At 38.3% G+C, this 14,556-nt stretch overlaps 1 protein-coding gene across 13 annotated transcripts in view; it reads left to right on the top strand.

The window, feature by feature from the left end:
* Positions 1-14,556, top strand: part of WDR89 (WD repeat domain 89) — a 432,803-nt gene that overhangs the window by 30,628 nt on the left and 387,619 nt on the right. For 10 of the 13 annotated variants that reach the window (XR_011431848.1, XR_011431849.1, XM_005605228.4 and 7 more), the window contains one exon: positions 6,112-8,165. The exons of 1 other annotated variant lie outside the window; for it this stretch is intronic. Coding sequence is in view for 8 of the 12 variants with exons in the window: in XM_005605228.4 (XP_005605285.1) it covers positions 6,112-7,305 (1,194 nt within the window). In the remaining 4 variants the exon portion in view is untranslated. Of the gene's footprint in view, positions 1-1,866; positions 2,020-6,111; positions 8,166-14,556 lie in introns of those variants that run through there. 2 more of the 13 variants (XM_023627869.2, XR_011431850.1) reach the window with 2 other exon arrangements.

The raw sequence follows: 14,556 nt of genomic DNA, 5'->3' as shown, positions 1-14,556 counted from the left end.
CAATACCTAATCGCAGCTAGATGTGTTTAGGATGTACTTTATATATAGAAAGAACATTTGATTGGGTTAATTTTAATAGGAAATAACATGAAATAATATTTCCATTGATAAAAATGACTTAAATTTTATTAAAGCAAAAGCCACAAGTGGAATTCATACTTATGTTTAGGGATTTTCTTCTTAAGTAATCACCTCTTAATTATCTAGGGACAAGTATTCAGATAAGAGATTAGTCAGCAGTTCCCATCGAATGTGTTGCAAGATGGCACTTCGTCAGGAATTGAATATTCTCAGCCCTTTGAAGCCTATCCTAAAGTGTTTGTTTTGGGGTGTCTTTGTAAACGTCTTCCAGCTGCTGCATTATTTCAGACGTGAGGATTCTGTATCCCAGTAAGAACCACAACAGCAGTGGCGGCTGAGTGCCAGGGCACTGCTGGGGTTCTGCCTTTTCCTGTTCTGTACTGAGTGGGTCACGAGGAGGTGGTAGGAGTTGTTCTGCCTCAGCACAGGTAGGCCCATATTTAAATTGGTTATGATGGCCTGCTACGTCCTCTAACTCAATGATAAGGAATTTTTTATAAATGAAGAAAAATTCTTTATAGTCAAGCAAACTATCATAGTTTTAGACTTTACTAAACTTCCTTTGTCTGGACCTCTTTTCCTTGTCTCAGCTTGGTGTTGGGAATTAAGGACACAGTGTTTCACCTGTGTACGATTCAAGAGTTGGTGGCAGCAACTCCCCTTTCTTTTATCCATTTGTTTCTCTTTTCTCTGCTGTTCTCTTTTGGCTTATCCTCATCCGTCTTTTCTCCTCTCTACTCCTTGCTTTAGTCCTCTTTTCTGTCCCTCTCTGTTTGCGTCCCTTTTCATTTGTGTGTGTGTGTGTGTATGTATATTGATATAAGAAAGGTTCACTCCACATCCTCATTTCTCACTAGCCTATTGAGATCTAGAATACTAACTAAGCTTCCTTTTATGCATCTAACAGAAACAAACAGAGAAAAGATAAAAATGATGGTTAATTTTACTTGCTTTCTTCATATGTTTGTGTTAGCTTGAACCATATAAAGTGACAATATTGTTTTCATCTACAGAAATACGTTTAATCTAACACTTCCCTAAGTAGCCTGCAGTCCAGAAGTAGGATTTGGAAATTGATTGGATGAGAGCCCTGAGTAGGAGAGTTGCATATTTTCTAGAGGGTCTGGCTTAGATAACTGGGTAGATCAGAGTGTTGTCCTGGTGCCAATACCACTGACGAAGATGGAGAAGATTGAGAAGGGTGCGTTGTTTTGTTTTTAAGGGAAAGGCTTGGTTGGGGAGAAGGGAAGCATAAATAATCAGTTTTGTTTTGGGGTGTAGTGGGACATGTTCAAGGAGAACTGGCTAGTAGACAGGTGGAAATAGGGATTTGTAAATAGAGAGATGAGATTATTTGCATACAGGTGGCGCTTGAAAACATGAATGTGAAGAGGTTACCCTGTGAGAGTGCAGAGGGAGAAGAAAAGAGAACTATGGCTTCTTTGGAGGACTGGCCAGTAGATCGTGCAAAGAAAACTCAGATGGGGGCTATACATAGCAATAGAAGAGTGCATTCATCATTTTGGAATGATTTGTTAGTATGTAAAGTTAAGGATTCACTCAATAGCCTTGGACGCTTATATTGCAAATATGACTCACTTGCATATTAATGTGTTAAAATGTAAGCTAGAGGTTCTCATGTTTCCCCATAAGAGCTTAAACTATTTTACTGTTTGTATCTGCGGATGAATATAAGCTCTATAGCTTGAGTCTTGTGGGATATGCCTGCTTTACCTCTAATATCTGTCTGTCGTCTTTGCTTGTTCTTTCTTTTTTCTGAAGTAGTGCACTACATTTCAACAGTGCGGCACGTGGACAGCCATTGCAGTTGTTACCATTGCTACGGTCTTGAAGTGTTAGTTTGCTGTAGCATTCCATCTGGGGCCCACTCTGCCTGCCTCGTCAATCCCCGGAATCCTTCGAATGATGGCCTCGCAGGTGACTGTTCCATCTGAAACAGACTCTGCAGGCAACGTAGCGGAGGGCAGGAGTCCAGTACTGCCATCCTGCCTGGGTGCAGCAGTGCGCAGCCGTAGTCCTATGAATTACTATTAGCTCAAAAGCTGCAGTAAACCTTATTGTTTAAATTGTCATCAGCCTGCTTTTTCATATGCAGAGGTCAATGTGAACTAGTAGCAAAGAATTGTTGCCTTCCTAACCTCATATTAACACTTTGAATATTTCAAAAGTAAGCAGCTGTTTCTATGTAGAACGAAAGAGAGTTTGTTCCTTGGAGTGTAGAAGCAGTATACTCTTAAGTAAATACATGTTTTAGGAGATATTTTAATAGCTTGGGCTAAAAAATTATGTTCAATAATGTTTTTCTTCACAAATAGAAAATCTTTCTCTGTATTTCCTTTTTGTGCTTTATTGAAAGTACTGTTAAAGAATGCCATTATTTTACCATTTCCATGAACAGAGCTCCTGCAAAGATACAGACACATGCGATATCCTCTTAGGTTTATTCTCGTTCTTCTAGAACTCTTCAGCGCTTAATGTGTGAAAGTGTAATCAATTATTCATTCACTTATTCAACAACTATTTACTGATAAATAAGCAAGAAAGAGTCAGGTAATAAGTTCAACAGTGAAATAAGGCTTTTAAAAAATACTGAGTTAAAAGGGCAAATTGCAAAGAAGATACATATAAATGTGATTCCATTATTACAAATTCTTGATCATAGTAGTTGTGTCCATAATGTTTCATTTCTTTAAATTAAAAAACTGAAGCAAATATGGCAAAATGTTGACATCTGTTAAATCTAGGTAGTATGTATTTGGGTGTCTCTTATACTTTTTCTACACCTGGTACATTTGAAATAGTTCTGGGGCGGCCTGGTGGCACAGCAGTTAAGTGTGCACATTCCGCTTTGGCGGCCCGGGGTTCACTGGTTCGGATCCCGGGTGCGGACATGGCACCGCTTGGCAAGCCATGCTGTGGCAGGCGTCCCACATATAAAGTAGAGGAGGATGGGCATGGATGTTAGCTCAGGGCCATTCTTCCTCAGCAAAAAGAGGAGGATTGGCAGCAGTTAGCTCAGGGCTAATCTTCCTTAAAAAAAAAAAAAAAGAAAGAAAGAAATAGTTCCTAATTAAGCATTTTTAAATTAATAAAACAGGCACTACGATAGTGACAGGCTACTTCAGGTTGGTTGATCGGAGAGGGTCTCTCCAGGGAGGTGACATACTGAGACCTGAATAACAGGAACGAATTACTCGTGAAAAAATGTAGGGCAGGTATTCCAGGTAGAGAAACAGCTATTGCTCCAGTCCTGAGGCAGAAGCAAGCATGGCACGTTGAAGGAAAGAAGGCCATTTTAGTCCATCTGCTCAGCAAACCAACAATTATGCTGTGGAGGTGACTACCACGGCATAACTATAAGTGGTCATTTAGTCTCTGAATACTTATGTTGAAGGAAACTCACCATTTTCAGACTTATCTTATTCTTAGGGTTTTTCCATGTAGGGCTTACAGACTAATGGAGTCAGATCAAAAGGACACAGAAGCTGGCTTGGAGAGTTTCTCAATGGCTGAGGTGGGGGCAATTTGAGCGCCGACGAGAGCTACAAAGTGAAGGATTATAACACAACTTTTAAAAATCATAATTTCTTAATGATACTCAGAGAGAAAAAGGAAAAAGCTCTTCTTTATAGAAGCATGTTAGTTAAGGTAGAAGATGACTGTTTTGCAAATCCCTGTATAATCACTGATTCAGGTAAAGATAATCCACATGCGCTAAAATCTTTGCATGAAAGGCTGTTGGAGAGTAGGATATTCATATAGTCTCAATGTATCATCTCGTGATTACTTACTAACTACAAAGGAAGGAAAGTACCTTTTTAAATTTTTTTTTTGAGGAAGATTAGTCCTGAGCTAACTGCTGCCAATCCTCCTCTTTTCGCTGAGGAAGACTGGCCCTGAGCTAACATCCATGCCCATCTTCCTCCACTTTATATGTGGGACGCCTGCCACAGCATGGCTTGCCAAGCGGTGCCATGTCCACACCAGTGATCTGAACTGGTGAACCCTGGGACGCTGAAGTGGAAGGTGTGCACTTAAGCGCTGTGCCACTGGCCAGCCCCGGAAAGCACCTTTAAAATGGAGAGATCTGGCAGTTACTGCCTTAGGCAAGTGATCAGATGTGGTGTTATGTGCCCCCTGGGTGTGACACAGTAAGAAGTACCCAGCATCACCTAAATGGTATCCCTGCCAGAAATGTTAAACTGCAATCTAATCATGAGGAAACAATTAGAAAAATCCAGAATATGGGACATTTTGTGAGAAAACTGGCCTGGACTTTTTAAAAAAATTCAATGTCATGCAAACAAAAGATTAGGGAGGTGCTCTATGCCAAAATATTTAGGAATGAAGTGATAGTTTGTCTGCAGACAAATAGTTCATGCAAAAATAATGTGTGCTTCTGTGTGTTTCTAGAAATAGAAAGCAAATAAGTTAACAGTGGACCTAGGAGGTGAAAGGCTATATGTGTGTGTATCCATTGTACTATTCTTTCAACTTTTTATAAGTTTTTAAATATTCAAAATTAAAAGTTGGAGAGGATGCTTGTTCCTCTTTTAAACCCAAATCTAACTTAGTATTTTTTGCCCATTGGTTAAATTGTGTTTGGAGCCACTCTGATATATCCAAATTCTCCCCCGTGTGGTGTTAGTGGTGTTGGTAGTGGTAACACTGGTAATTTTTATGTAACATCCGTTGATTATGTATTATGATATGCCAAATGTGCTAAACACATTATTTCAGTTAATCCTTCTAACAACTCCTGGGTTAGTATTCATTTCTCCTTGTTTAAAGATGAAAAGACAGACACTTAAAAAGCCATCACTAAAGCAACAGAAATAAAAAGCATTTCATCTTAAGAATGAAAATGTGACTTGTGAGGCAGGCCAGAATATTCGTTGGTGAAAGCAAGATAGAAAAATTTGTGATAAAGTCACTAGGCATGCATATTTTTCTGCCCTTGAACTTGTTCTGCATACAGCCTACCATTAAGGGCAATCTCGTGTGGTAGTTACGAGCACAGTCTCTGAAGCCAGAATGCCTGGGTTCCAATTCCAGCTCCACCATTGACAAGCTGCCACTGCCTGAGAAGCGCTTCTCCAGAATCCATACTGGGAACCTCCATGGTGTTAGTTTCCTATTGCTGCTGTAACAAATTACTACCAATTTGGTGGCTCGAAACAACACAAATTTATTATCTTAGAGTTCTGAAGGTCGGAAGTCCAAAATGTGTCTCCCTGGGCCAACATCACAGTGTTCACAGGGCTGCACTTCCTTTTGGGGGCTCTAAGTGAGGATGTTTCTTTGCCTTGTCCAGTTTCTCGGGGCCACTCACTTACTGACCTCCTTCACCCAAACCAGCAACGTATCTCTCCGGGCCTTTTTTCCGTAGTAACATCTCCCTCTGACTCTTATCTTCTACCTTCTACTTTTAAAGACACTAGTGATTACATTGGGCCCACCTAGATAATCCAGAATAATCTCCCTGTTTTAAGGTCAACTGATTAGCAACCTTAATTCTGTCTGCAACCTCAATTCCTTTTTGCCACGTAGCCTAACATATTCACGGGTTACAGGGGTTAAGGCATGGACATCTTTGGGGGACCATTTTTCTGCCTACACATCTATGTTTAGATTCTAAAGTTGTAAAAGGCAGCTGGGGCCAGGAGATGATTCCAAATTGGAGATCCTGGCTAATGCTGAGAACTATAAGTTGGATGAGTAGGACCATTATTTGGGTTGAGCTAAAAGGAATTGCTGAGCAGTGTACATACATGTTTTTAAATCTCTTGCTGGCGTAACGTATATATGGTAGATTGGGTATTCAAGAATGACTGAATTAGAAAGAGGCAACTGAATTTTGGTTACATCATGGTAGGGAGATGATTAAATTGCTAGAATAGATTTTACTTTGATTGTTTTGTGCCGGCCCTCAGAGGGAAATATTCATGGTTTAATTACAATTTTAGACAAGGTTTGAGTTTAATTTTAATTTTTGTATTTTTATTACAGATTGTTATTCCCTTGAATGCCACTCCTGCTATGGAGAAGATTGAGGAGCAGTTTGCTAATCTGAACATTGTTAGACGTTCCTCGGGGACTAAAGAGCCTACTTATCTGCTTGGCATAGACACATCCAAGACTGCACAAGCAGAAAAGGGAAGCTTGGTTGCTGTTTTATGTTCTAATGGATCAATCAGAATATATGATAAAGAAAGGTTAAACATACTACGAGAATTTAGTGGATATCCTGGACTTCTTAATGGAGTCAAATTTGCAAATTCTTGTGACAGTGTATACTCATCATGCACTGATGGCACTGTGAAATGTTGGGATGCTCGAGTAGCCAGTGAAAAACCTGTCCAGCTGTTCAAGGGGTACCCTTCCAATATTTTTATTAGTTTTGATATCAACTGTAATAATCATGTCATTTGTGCTGGTACAGAAAAAGTTGATGATGACGCCTTGTTGGTGTTTTGGGATGCAAGAATTAATTCTCAGGATTTGTCTAGTACTAAAGATCCACTTGGTGCATATTCAGAGACACATAGTGATGATATCACTCAAGTATGTTTCCACCCCAGCAATCCCAACATGGTAGTCTCAGGGTCAACTGATGGTCTGGTAAATGTATTTGATATTAGTGTTGATAATGAAGAAGATGCACTGGTTACAACATGTAACTCAGTTTCATCAGTAAGTTATATTGGTTGGTCTGGGAAAGATTATAAACAGATTTACTGCATGACACATGATGAAGGATTTTGTTGGTGGGATCTTAATCATCTTGATACTGATGAACCAATTACACGTTTGAACATCCAGGATGTCAGAGAAGTAATTCACATGAAAGAAGGTACTTTGGACTATTTGATTGGTGGCCTGTATCATGAAAAGATGGACAAATTGTTTGTTGTTGGAGGAACAAACACAGGAATTATTCACTTAATGAGCTGTACCACATCAGGATTGACCCATGTGACCAGCCTGCCGGGAGGGCATGCCGCTACAGTCCGTTCTTTCTGTTGGAATTTGCAAGATGATTCCTTGCTAACTGGAGGAGAAGATGCACAGTTGTTACTTTGGAAACCTGGAGCAATAGAGAAGACATTCACAAAGAAAGACAGCATGAAAGTAGCCTCCTCTGTGTACCAGCGAGTTCGCGTTCACAGCAACGATTCTTATAAGAGAAGGAAAAAGCAGTGATGGTACATTGGGAGTTGACTGGGTAGTTTCATAGTTGCAAGTAATTATTTTTATGTACTACCTGTCATAGACATGTTTAAAGCTCATATGTAAAAATAAGCCAGTTAGCAAACAGTCCTGGAAAAATGTTGAGAATGGTTTAATTCAGGTCGTCATCTAGTCTAAAATTATTTTTTTAAAAAGCCGCCAGTTGAGTATATAATCAGTGAGTTGAAAGTAAAATTACATTCCTCATTTTTAAAACCCATCTGTTGAGCTAGTAAATGCTGGTTTAAAGAAATAGCTTTGGTAAGGACTTTTGAGAAGTAGATGGCTGGTGTGACTTAAAAAAACAGGTGGTTTGGGCTACGTTTTTTTAAGCTCAATTTTTTACATTTAAATCATCTTCATTATTTATAAAACGAAGTCAGACTTTTTTTCACTTGAAGAGCTCCTGCTTCCTTAATACTCATAGATTACATTGGAGCATTTAAATGTAAATGTTCTAATGAGTCTAAATAGAATTAAACTTATTTAGAAATAAAGTGATTTGCATCTATTTAGGAAAAATATATTTAGTAAATATTTGCATCTATACTTTAATGTTGTTGGTTAAACAGTAAACAGGTGTTTCACTGATGAAAAGGAAATTATCGTGCAAAATTCATTTTGAGACTCAAAGTGAATATACAAAATGAAAGTATTTATAATAGCAGAATGACTATTTTTATTTCAAATGCCTAAATATTTTGTGAGAAGATTTTCTTCCATAGTGTTTCATCCATAATTTTAAACTTGAATTTTTGTTTACTGCTAATTTTTCATCCTTCCTCTTAAATATTTCTCCGAAGAATCTTAATTAAAAGTTAATCTCTCTGAAAGCTTAGTGTCTTTTATTATGCTTAATTAAAAATAAAAATATTGGGGCTGCATGCTGCAGCAGGTGTCCCACATATAAAATAAGAGGAGGATGGGCACAGATGTTAGCTCAGGGCCAGTCTTCCTTAGCAAAAAGAGAAGGATTGGCAGCAGATGTTAGCTCAGGGCTAATCTTCCTCAAAAAAAAAAATATTGGGGCCGGCCTGGGGTTTGCAGGTTCAGATCCTGAGTGCAGACCTACACACTGCTAATCAAGCCATGCTTGGTGGCATCCCACATACAAAACAGAGGAAGATGGGCACAGATGTTAGCTCAGGACAATCTTCCTCAAGCAAAAAGAGGAAGATTGGCAACAGATATTAGCCCAGGACCAATCTTCCTCACCAAAAAACAAAATTAAAATATCTTCTTATAGATAAAAATATTTGTAAAATTTTTTAATCTTTTAAATTAGAGATATTGTCATGAAAAACACAGAAGTTACTTTAGAACCTTTTCCATTTCTCTTTAAATGTTAATGACTTATCTCTGAGCCTGTAACACTGGGGGAAATTTTTATTTTTCTCTAGAACATTGCAACTTACATTTAAGCTCTGCTCTAGTCTAACTCACTTGAGATTAAACAATAGGTAAGTCACTGTTAGACGTATTCAAAATATATAATTCTTATTTGGAGAAATTCAGCTGTTCTTGCTGCTCTCCAAACCGTAAACCTAAGGGTAATTCTGGACTTTTCTCTTTTCTCCTAATCAGTCAATTGCCAAGTCCTGTGCCATTCCTCCTCCCAAGATCTGCCAGCTGTCCTTTGGTGTTTACCCCACCACTGCTGCCTTAGATCAGACTTTGAACATTTCTCACCCAGATTACAGTCTGTAATCTGCTCCAATTCCTTCTTCCCACCTCTTCTAGGCTAAACATCGAAAACACAGATTTGGTAATGCCTCATCCTGCTTAAAATCTTTGGTACATTTTGATATTTTGATGGAGCATCATGTAAAAGTGAAAAGCCATGTTTTCACTTTTTGGGTTTCACATTTTGGGTATGAGACAATGCTGAGTATGTTGTAAGTGGAAAAAGCTGGTTAAAAAGACTTTTGGAGGGGGCCGGCCCCATGGTGTAGTGGTTAAGTTTACATCCTCTGCTTCAGCGGACTGGGGTTTGCTGGTTTGGATACTGGGCACAGATCTACATATGGCTGATCAAGCCATGCTGTGGTGGTGTCCCACATAGAAGAAATAGAAGGACATACAACTAGTATATACAACCATGTACTGGGGCTTTGGAGAGAAAAGAAAAAAAAAGAGGAAGATTGGCAACAGATGTTAGCTCAGGGCCAATCTTCCTCACCAAAAAAAGAAAAAGACTTTTGGAGATAATTGCATTTATAAAACAACAGGAAATGAAACAGAAGTTATCTGAACTATAGTTTTTAAAATATTCAAAATTCAGAAGTAATAGAGTTAGAAGATGCAGGTGAAGAAATATCTCTGAAAGTAGAACTCAAAAGGGACAGAGAAAAGATAAAAGCCACAGAAGGTAAGTATAGGGGTCTAACAGCAGACTAATAGTTTAACAAAGTGAAAAAAATTTTTAAAGGGGGAGAGGGATTATTAAAGTGAAAGAACGTAAGAAGCCTTCCCAGAACTTCAGATTGGTGCAACAGAGTGTCAAATGTAATAAATTAAAAAGAGCCCCACCAGGGCATAGCACGGTGAAGTTTTAGAACTTCAAGAATAAAGAAAAAAATCTTAAAAGTTTCCAAAGAGGAGGAAAAAACACTTAGGAACAAGAATAACATCTGCATTAGACTCCCTGTTAGCAAGCCTGGACGACAAAGAACGGGTCAATGCCTTCAGAGTCCTGAGGACAGGTTCCTGCTGTCTGAATTTATGATACTCTCCAAACTCATGAAGCAGATAGATTACAATAAATTGTTTGAGACGTCCCTTGCTAAGTGAACATTTCCTACTTGCTCTCTGAAACTCAGGAACCAAATTTATTTGGACCAAATTTCTCACAGAGTATCCATTGCTAACCAAGCTCATTGGCTGAAGTGAGGAAATAAAAAAGATTTGGATTTCAGGAGCTAATTGCTTTTCAACCTATAATTCTATGAGCAGACAAACTGCCCTTGAGCGTGAAGTTAAAACATTTCAGACATACAAGATTTCAAACTTGACTTTCTATGCAGCTTTTCAAAAGGCTACTAGAGGATGTACTTCACAAGATATAAGGGAGTAAATCAAGGAAGACAAGAGATACCAGCGATCAGGGCACCATCCCAACCTAGTGGCAGGATAACAGCTTTGCAGCAGGACTACAGTATTCAGTCTGGATTGGAGCAAGAGGGCAAGAGAGCAGGAGGGAGATGCCAGGGAGAAAAATGAGCTGACAGGTTACCCACTGCATTCAACCATGTGGAAAATGGTGTTAAGTGAATTAAAATCACCAATTAAAAGAGACCCTTGCATTGAAAATAATTTAAAAATGAAATCTTTAAAAAGATTAAAAAGTAAATAAGATTGACTTAAAGACATAGGTTAAAAAATAAAAGGATGAGAAAAAGTATACCAACCCACAGAAAGGGAGAAAATATTTGCAAATAATATATCAGATAAGAACTTGTATCCAGAATATAAAAAACCTTACTGCTCAAGAATAAAAAGACAACCCAGTTTTTTAAATGGTCAAAAGATCTGAATAGACATTTATCCAAAGAAGATATACGAATGGTCAATAAACACAAAAAAAGATGCTCAGCATCACTAATCATTAAGGAAATGCAAATCAAAACCACAATGAGATACTACTTCACACCCACTAGGATGGCTATAATCAAAAAAATGTCGAGGGGAGTGGGCCCCATGGCCAAGTGGTTAAGTTCGTGTGCTCCACTTCAGCCGCCCAGGGTTTTGCTGGTTCGAATCCTGGGCCTGGATATGGCACCACTCATCAAGCCGTGCTGAGGTGGCGTCCCGCATAGCACAACCAGAAGGACCTACAACTAGAATATACCACTATGTCCTCAGGGGCTTTGGGGAGAAGAAGAAGAAGGAAAAAAGAAGATCAGCAACATATTAGCTCAGGCCAATCTAAAAAACACAAAAGAAATATATCAGGAGCCGTCCCATGGCCAAGTGGGTAAGTTCACACGCCCCACTTTGGTGGTCCAGAGCTTCACTGGTTTGGATCCTGGGCACAAACATGGCACTGCTCATCAGGCCATGATGAGGTGGCATCCCACATAGCACAGCCAGAGGGACCTACAACCAAGAAGATACGATGTACTGGGGGGCTTTGGAGAGGAGAAGGGAAAAAAAAGATGAAAAAATGTTGACGAGGATGTGGAGAAATTGAAAGCTTCACACACTGCTGGTGGGAATGTAAAATGGTACAGCTGCAGTCTGGCAGTTCCTCAAACAATTACACAGAGTTGCCATTTGACCCAGCAATTCCACTCCTGAAGAGAATTGAAAACATATCCACACAAAAACCTGTACATGAATGTTTCTAACAGCATTATTCGTAATAGCCAAAAGGTGCAAACAACCCAAATGTCCATCAGTTAATGAATGGGTGAAATATGTTATATCCATACAATGGAATATTATTCAGCCATAAAAATGAATAAAGTATTAATACATGCTACAACTTGGATGAATCTTGAAAACACGCTAAGTAAAAATAGCCACAAAAGAGTGCGTATTGTATAATTCCATTTACATCAAATGTACTGAATAGTCAAATCTTTAAAGAAAGAAAGTATATTAGTGGTCACCTGGGGCTGGGAGGTGAGGGGAAGTGGCAGAGTTGGTGGATGATAGCTAAAGGGTATGGGATTTCTTTTTAGGGGTGATGAAGATATTCTCTTTTTTTTCTGCTTTTTCTCCCCAAGCCCGCCGGTACATAGTTGCATATTTTACTTGTGGGTCCTTCTAGTTGTGGTATATGGGGTGCTGCCTCAGTATGGCCTGATGAGCGGTGCAGTGTCCATGCCCAGGATCTGAACCGGTGAAACCCTGTGCCGCCAAAGCAGAGTGTGCGAACTTAATCACTCGGCCATGGGGCCAGCCCCGATAAAAATATTCTAAAGTTGGTTGTGATTATGGTTGCACAACTCTCTGAATACATAAAAACCATTGAATTGTACACTTTAAATAGATGAATTGTATAGTATGTGAATTATATCTGAATAAAGCTGTTACAAACAAAAAAAGATATGCCAGACAAATAGGAACTCAAAAGTCAGAACGGCAATTTTAATAGATAACAAAAAGAAATTTAAGGCTAATGTAACGTTGATTCCAAAACCAGATGAAAATGAAAATCAAAAAAGTTAGGTCCATTTTCTTTATGAATATGTATTCACAGTTAAGAATATTAAGCTAAGTGAATGCAATGGTGTATTTAAAAAAAAACAAGACCACATAAAATTTATCTCAAGAATACCAAGATATCTCGACATAAGAAAATCTATCACAGTGATGGACAAAAAGGAAAAAAACATCATGATTATTTTAATTGATAAAGAAAACATGGTAAGGTTTCACACCTACTTATGAAAAATGTAAACATCAAGCTATGGATAGAATAATTTTTTAAACTTGGTTGAGGTTTATATATAAAAAATTTACAGAAAATGTTATTCTTAGTGGAGAAATGTTAGATTAAATACCTTTATTAAATCCCTTTAATACCAAGGCTCAATGAGGAAGCCCATTGCAGTCATAGGGATTCTGGCACTTACTACAAGGAAAGAAAAAACTATAATGTGTAAGAATTGAAAGAGAAGAGGGAAAAAGTCTCCTTTGCAAATGATATATACCTAGAAAATCCAACGACCAACATACTATTTGAACTATTAAGATTCAGCAAAATTACCAGAATAAGGTCAGCCTGTGAAAATCTAAAGAATATCATTTCACAATAGCAAAAGTTTAAAAGTAGCAAGGAATTAACCCAGAATATACAAGATCTATTTGGAGAAAACTTTAAAATTCCAATAAAGGCAGAAAATGATTCAAGAAACATTTCATGCTTGCAATGAGATGACGATATTACAAAAGCGAACGTTCTAAATTTAATCTGAAAAATCAACGTAATCCCAACCAAATTCCACTTGGGTTTTTTGGGGAACCCAAACTTACTTTAAAATTTGTTTGGAAGAATAAGATTCACAAGTAACTAAGTAATCTTTAAAAAGATAAGGATTTTCCCTAACAGGTATTAAGACATTTCACAAAATCATTGTAGTGAAAACTGATATGACCTCAGAGTAATGCAAATGAACAGAGCTCAGAGACAGAGCATGGATATATGGCAACTTAATATTTTATAAAGGTGACATAATGAAAAAGGGAGCATCTATTAGCTGGTATTGAGGATACTAGCTCACTGATACAGAGAAAAATGGCACTAGATTCCTTAAATGATAAAAGATTAAAACTATAAATTTAGTGTAAGGAAGTGTGGGAGAATCTCTGTGACCTGGAGGTGGAAATGACTTGCTAAACTTCAAGAGTATGAAGCCTGAGGCAAGACAAAATGAATTTGATTATATCAAAATTGAGCATTTCTGGTCACAAAAGATCTATAGGTAAATGACAGAATGGGAGAAAAGATATTTGAAATCAACAAGTGATTAAGTTTAGACCATAGAAGGAACTCCTGCAAATCAATAAAGGCAAGCACCAACAATGGAAAAAATGAGCAAAGAATATGAAAAGGCAAATTGCAGAAGAAAGCGAAAAGGTTGTTAAATTCTGTAGTAACTAGAGAAACGGAGACTTAAAACAATCACTTCATACCTTTTAGAATTACGGAAATTAGAAAATTAAACGACATCAAACCTTGAAGGCAGGTGGGCATCTAGGAACCCTCGTGCACCGCTGATGGTAGTGTAGACACACACTCTGGAGAGCAAAAGCATCTGTGTGCATGTCACATCTGACCTAGCAACAGCACTGCTTGGTGTAATATCCCAAAGACATTTTCATACAGGTCCATACCGGGTACGATTTGTGATGTTGTGAAGCTGGAGACCACCTGGATATCCATCCCTGGGAGACAAGGTAGGTAAAAATGTGGGGGAGGTACACCATGACGTATTCTGCAGTGTGTGCAAGCCACAGACTAGAGGTACACTTAGCCATATGGCTTGATCATAAACATAGAGTACCCAATGAAAACAGTAAGAAACAATGCCTCACTGGGGAAACCATTTATATAAATTTAAGATATACCAAAAACAATTCACATTTTCAAGAACATACAAACAGCTATCCATATTAATCACCATAGAGTGGTTGCCTGGTACACCGGCAGGCGGGGAGGGGAGAAGGGAATGAAAGTGGGTTTAGAAATAAAAGAGGGAGGGAGAATGAGAGAGGGAG

Source organism: Equus caballus, chromosome 24, assembly GCF_041296265.1.
Source record: "Equus caballus isolate H_3958 breed thoroughbred chromosome 24, TB-T2T, whole genome shotgun sequence".
Lineage (NCBI taxonomy): Eukaryota > Metazoa > Chordata > Mammalia > Perissodactyla > Equidae > Equus > Equus caballus.
The sequence above is the reverse complement of the archived record's forward strand: the minus strand, read 5'-3'. Positions and strand labels throughout refer to the sequence as shown.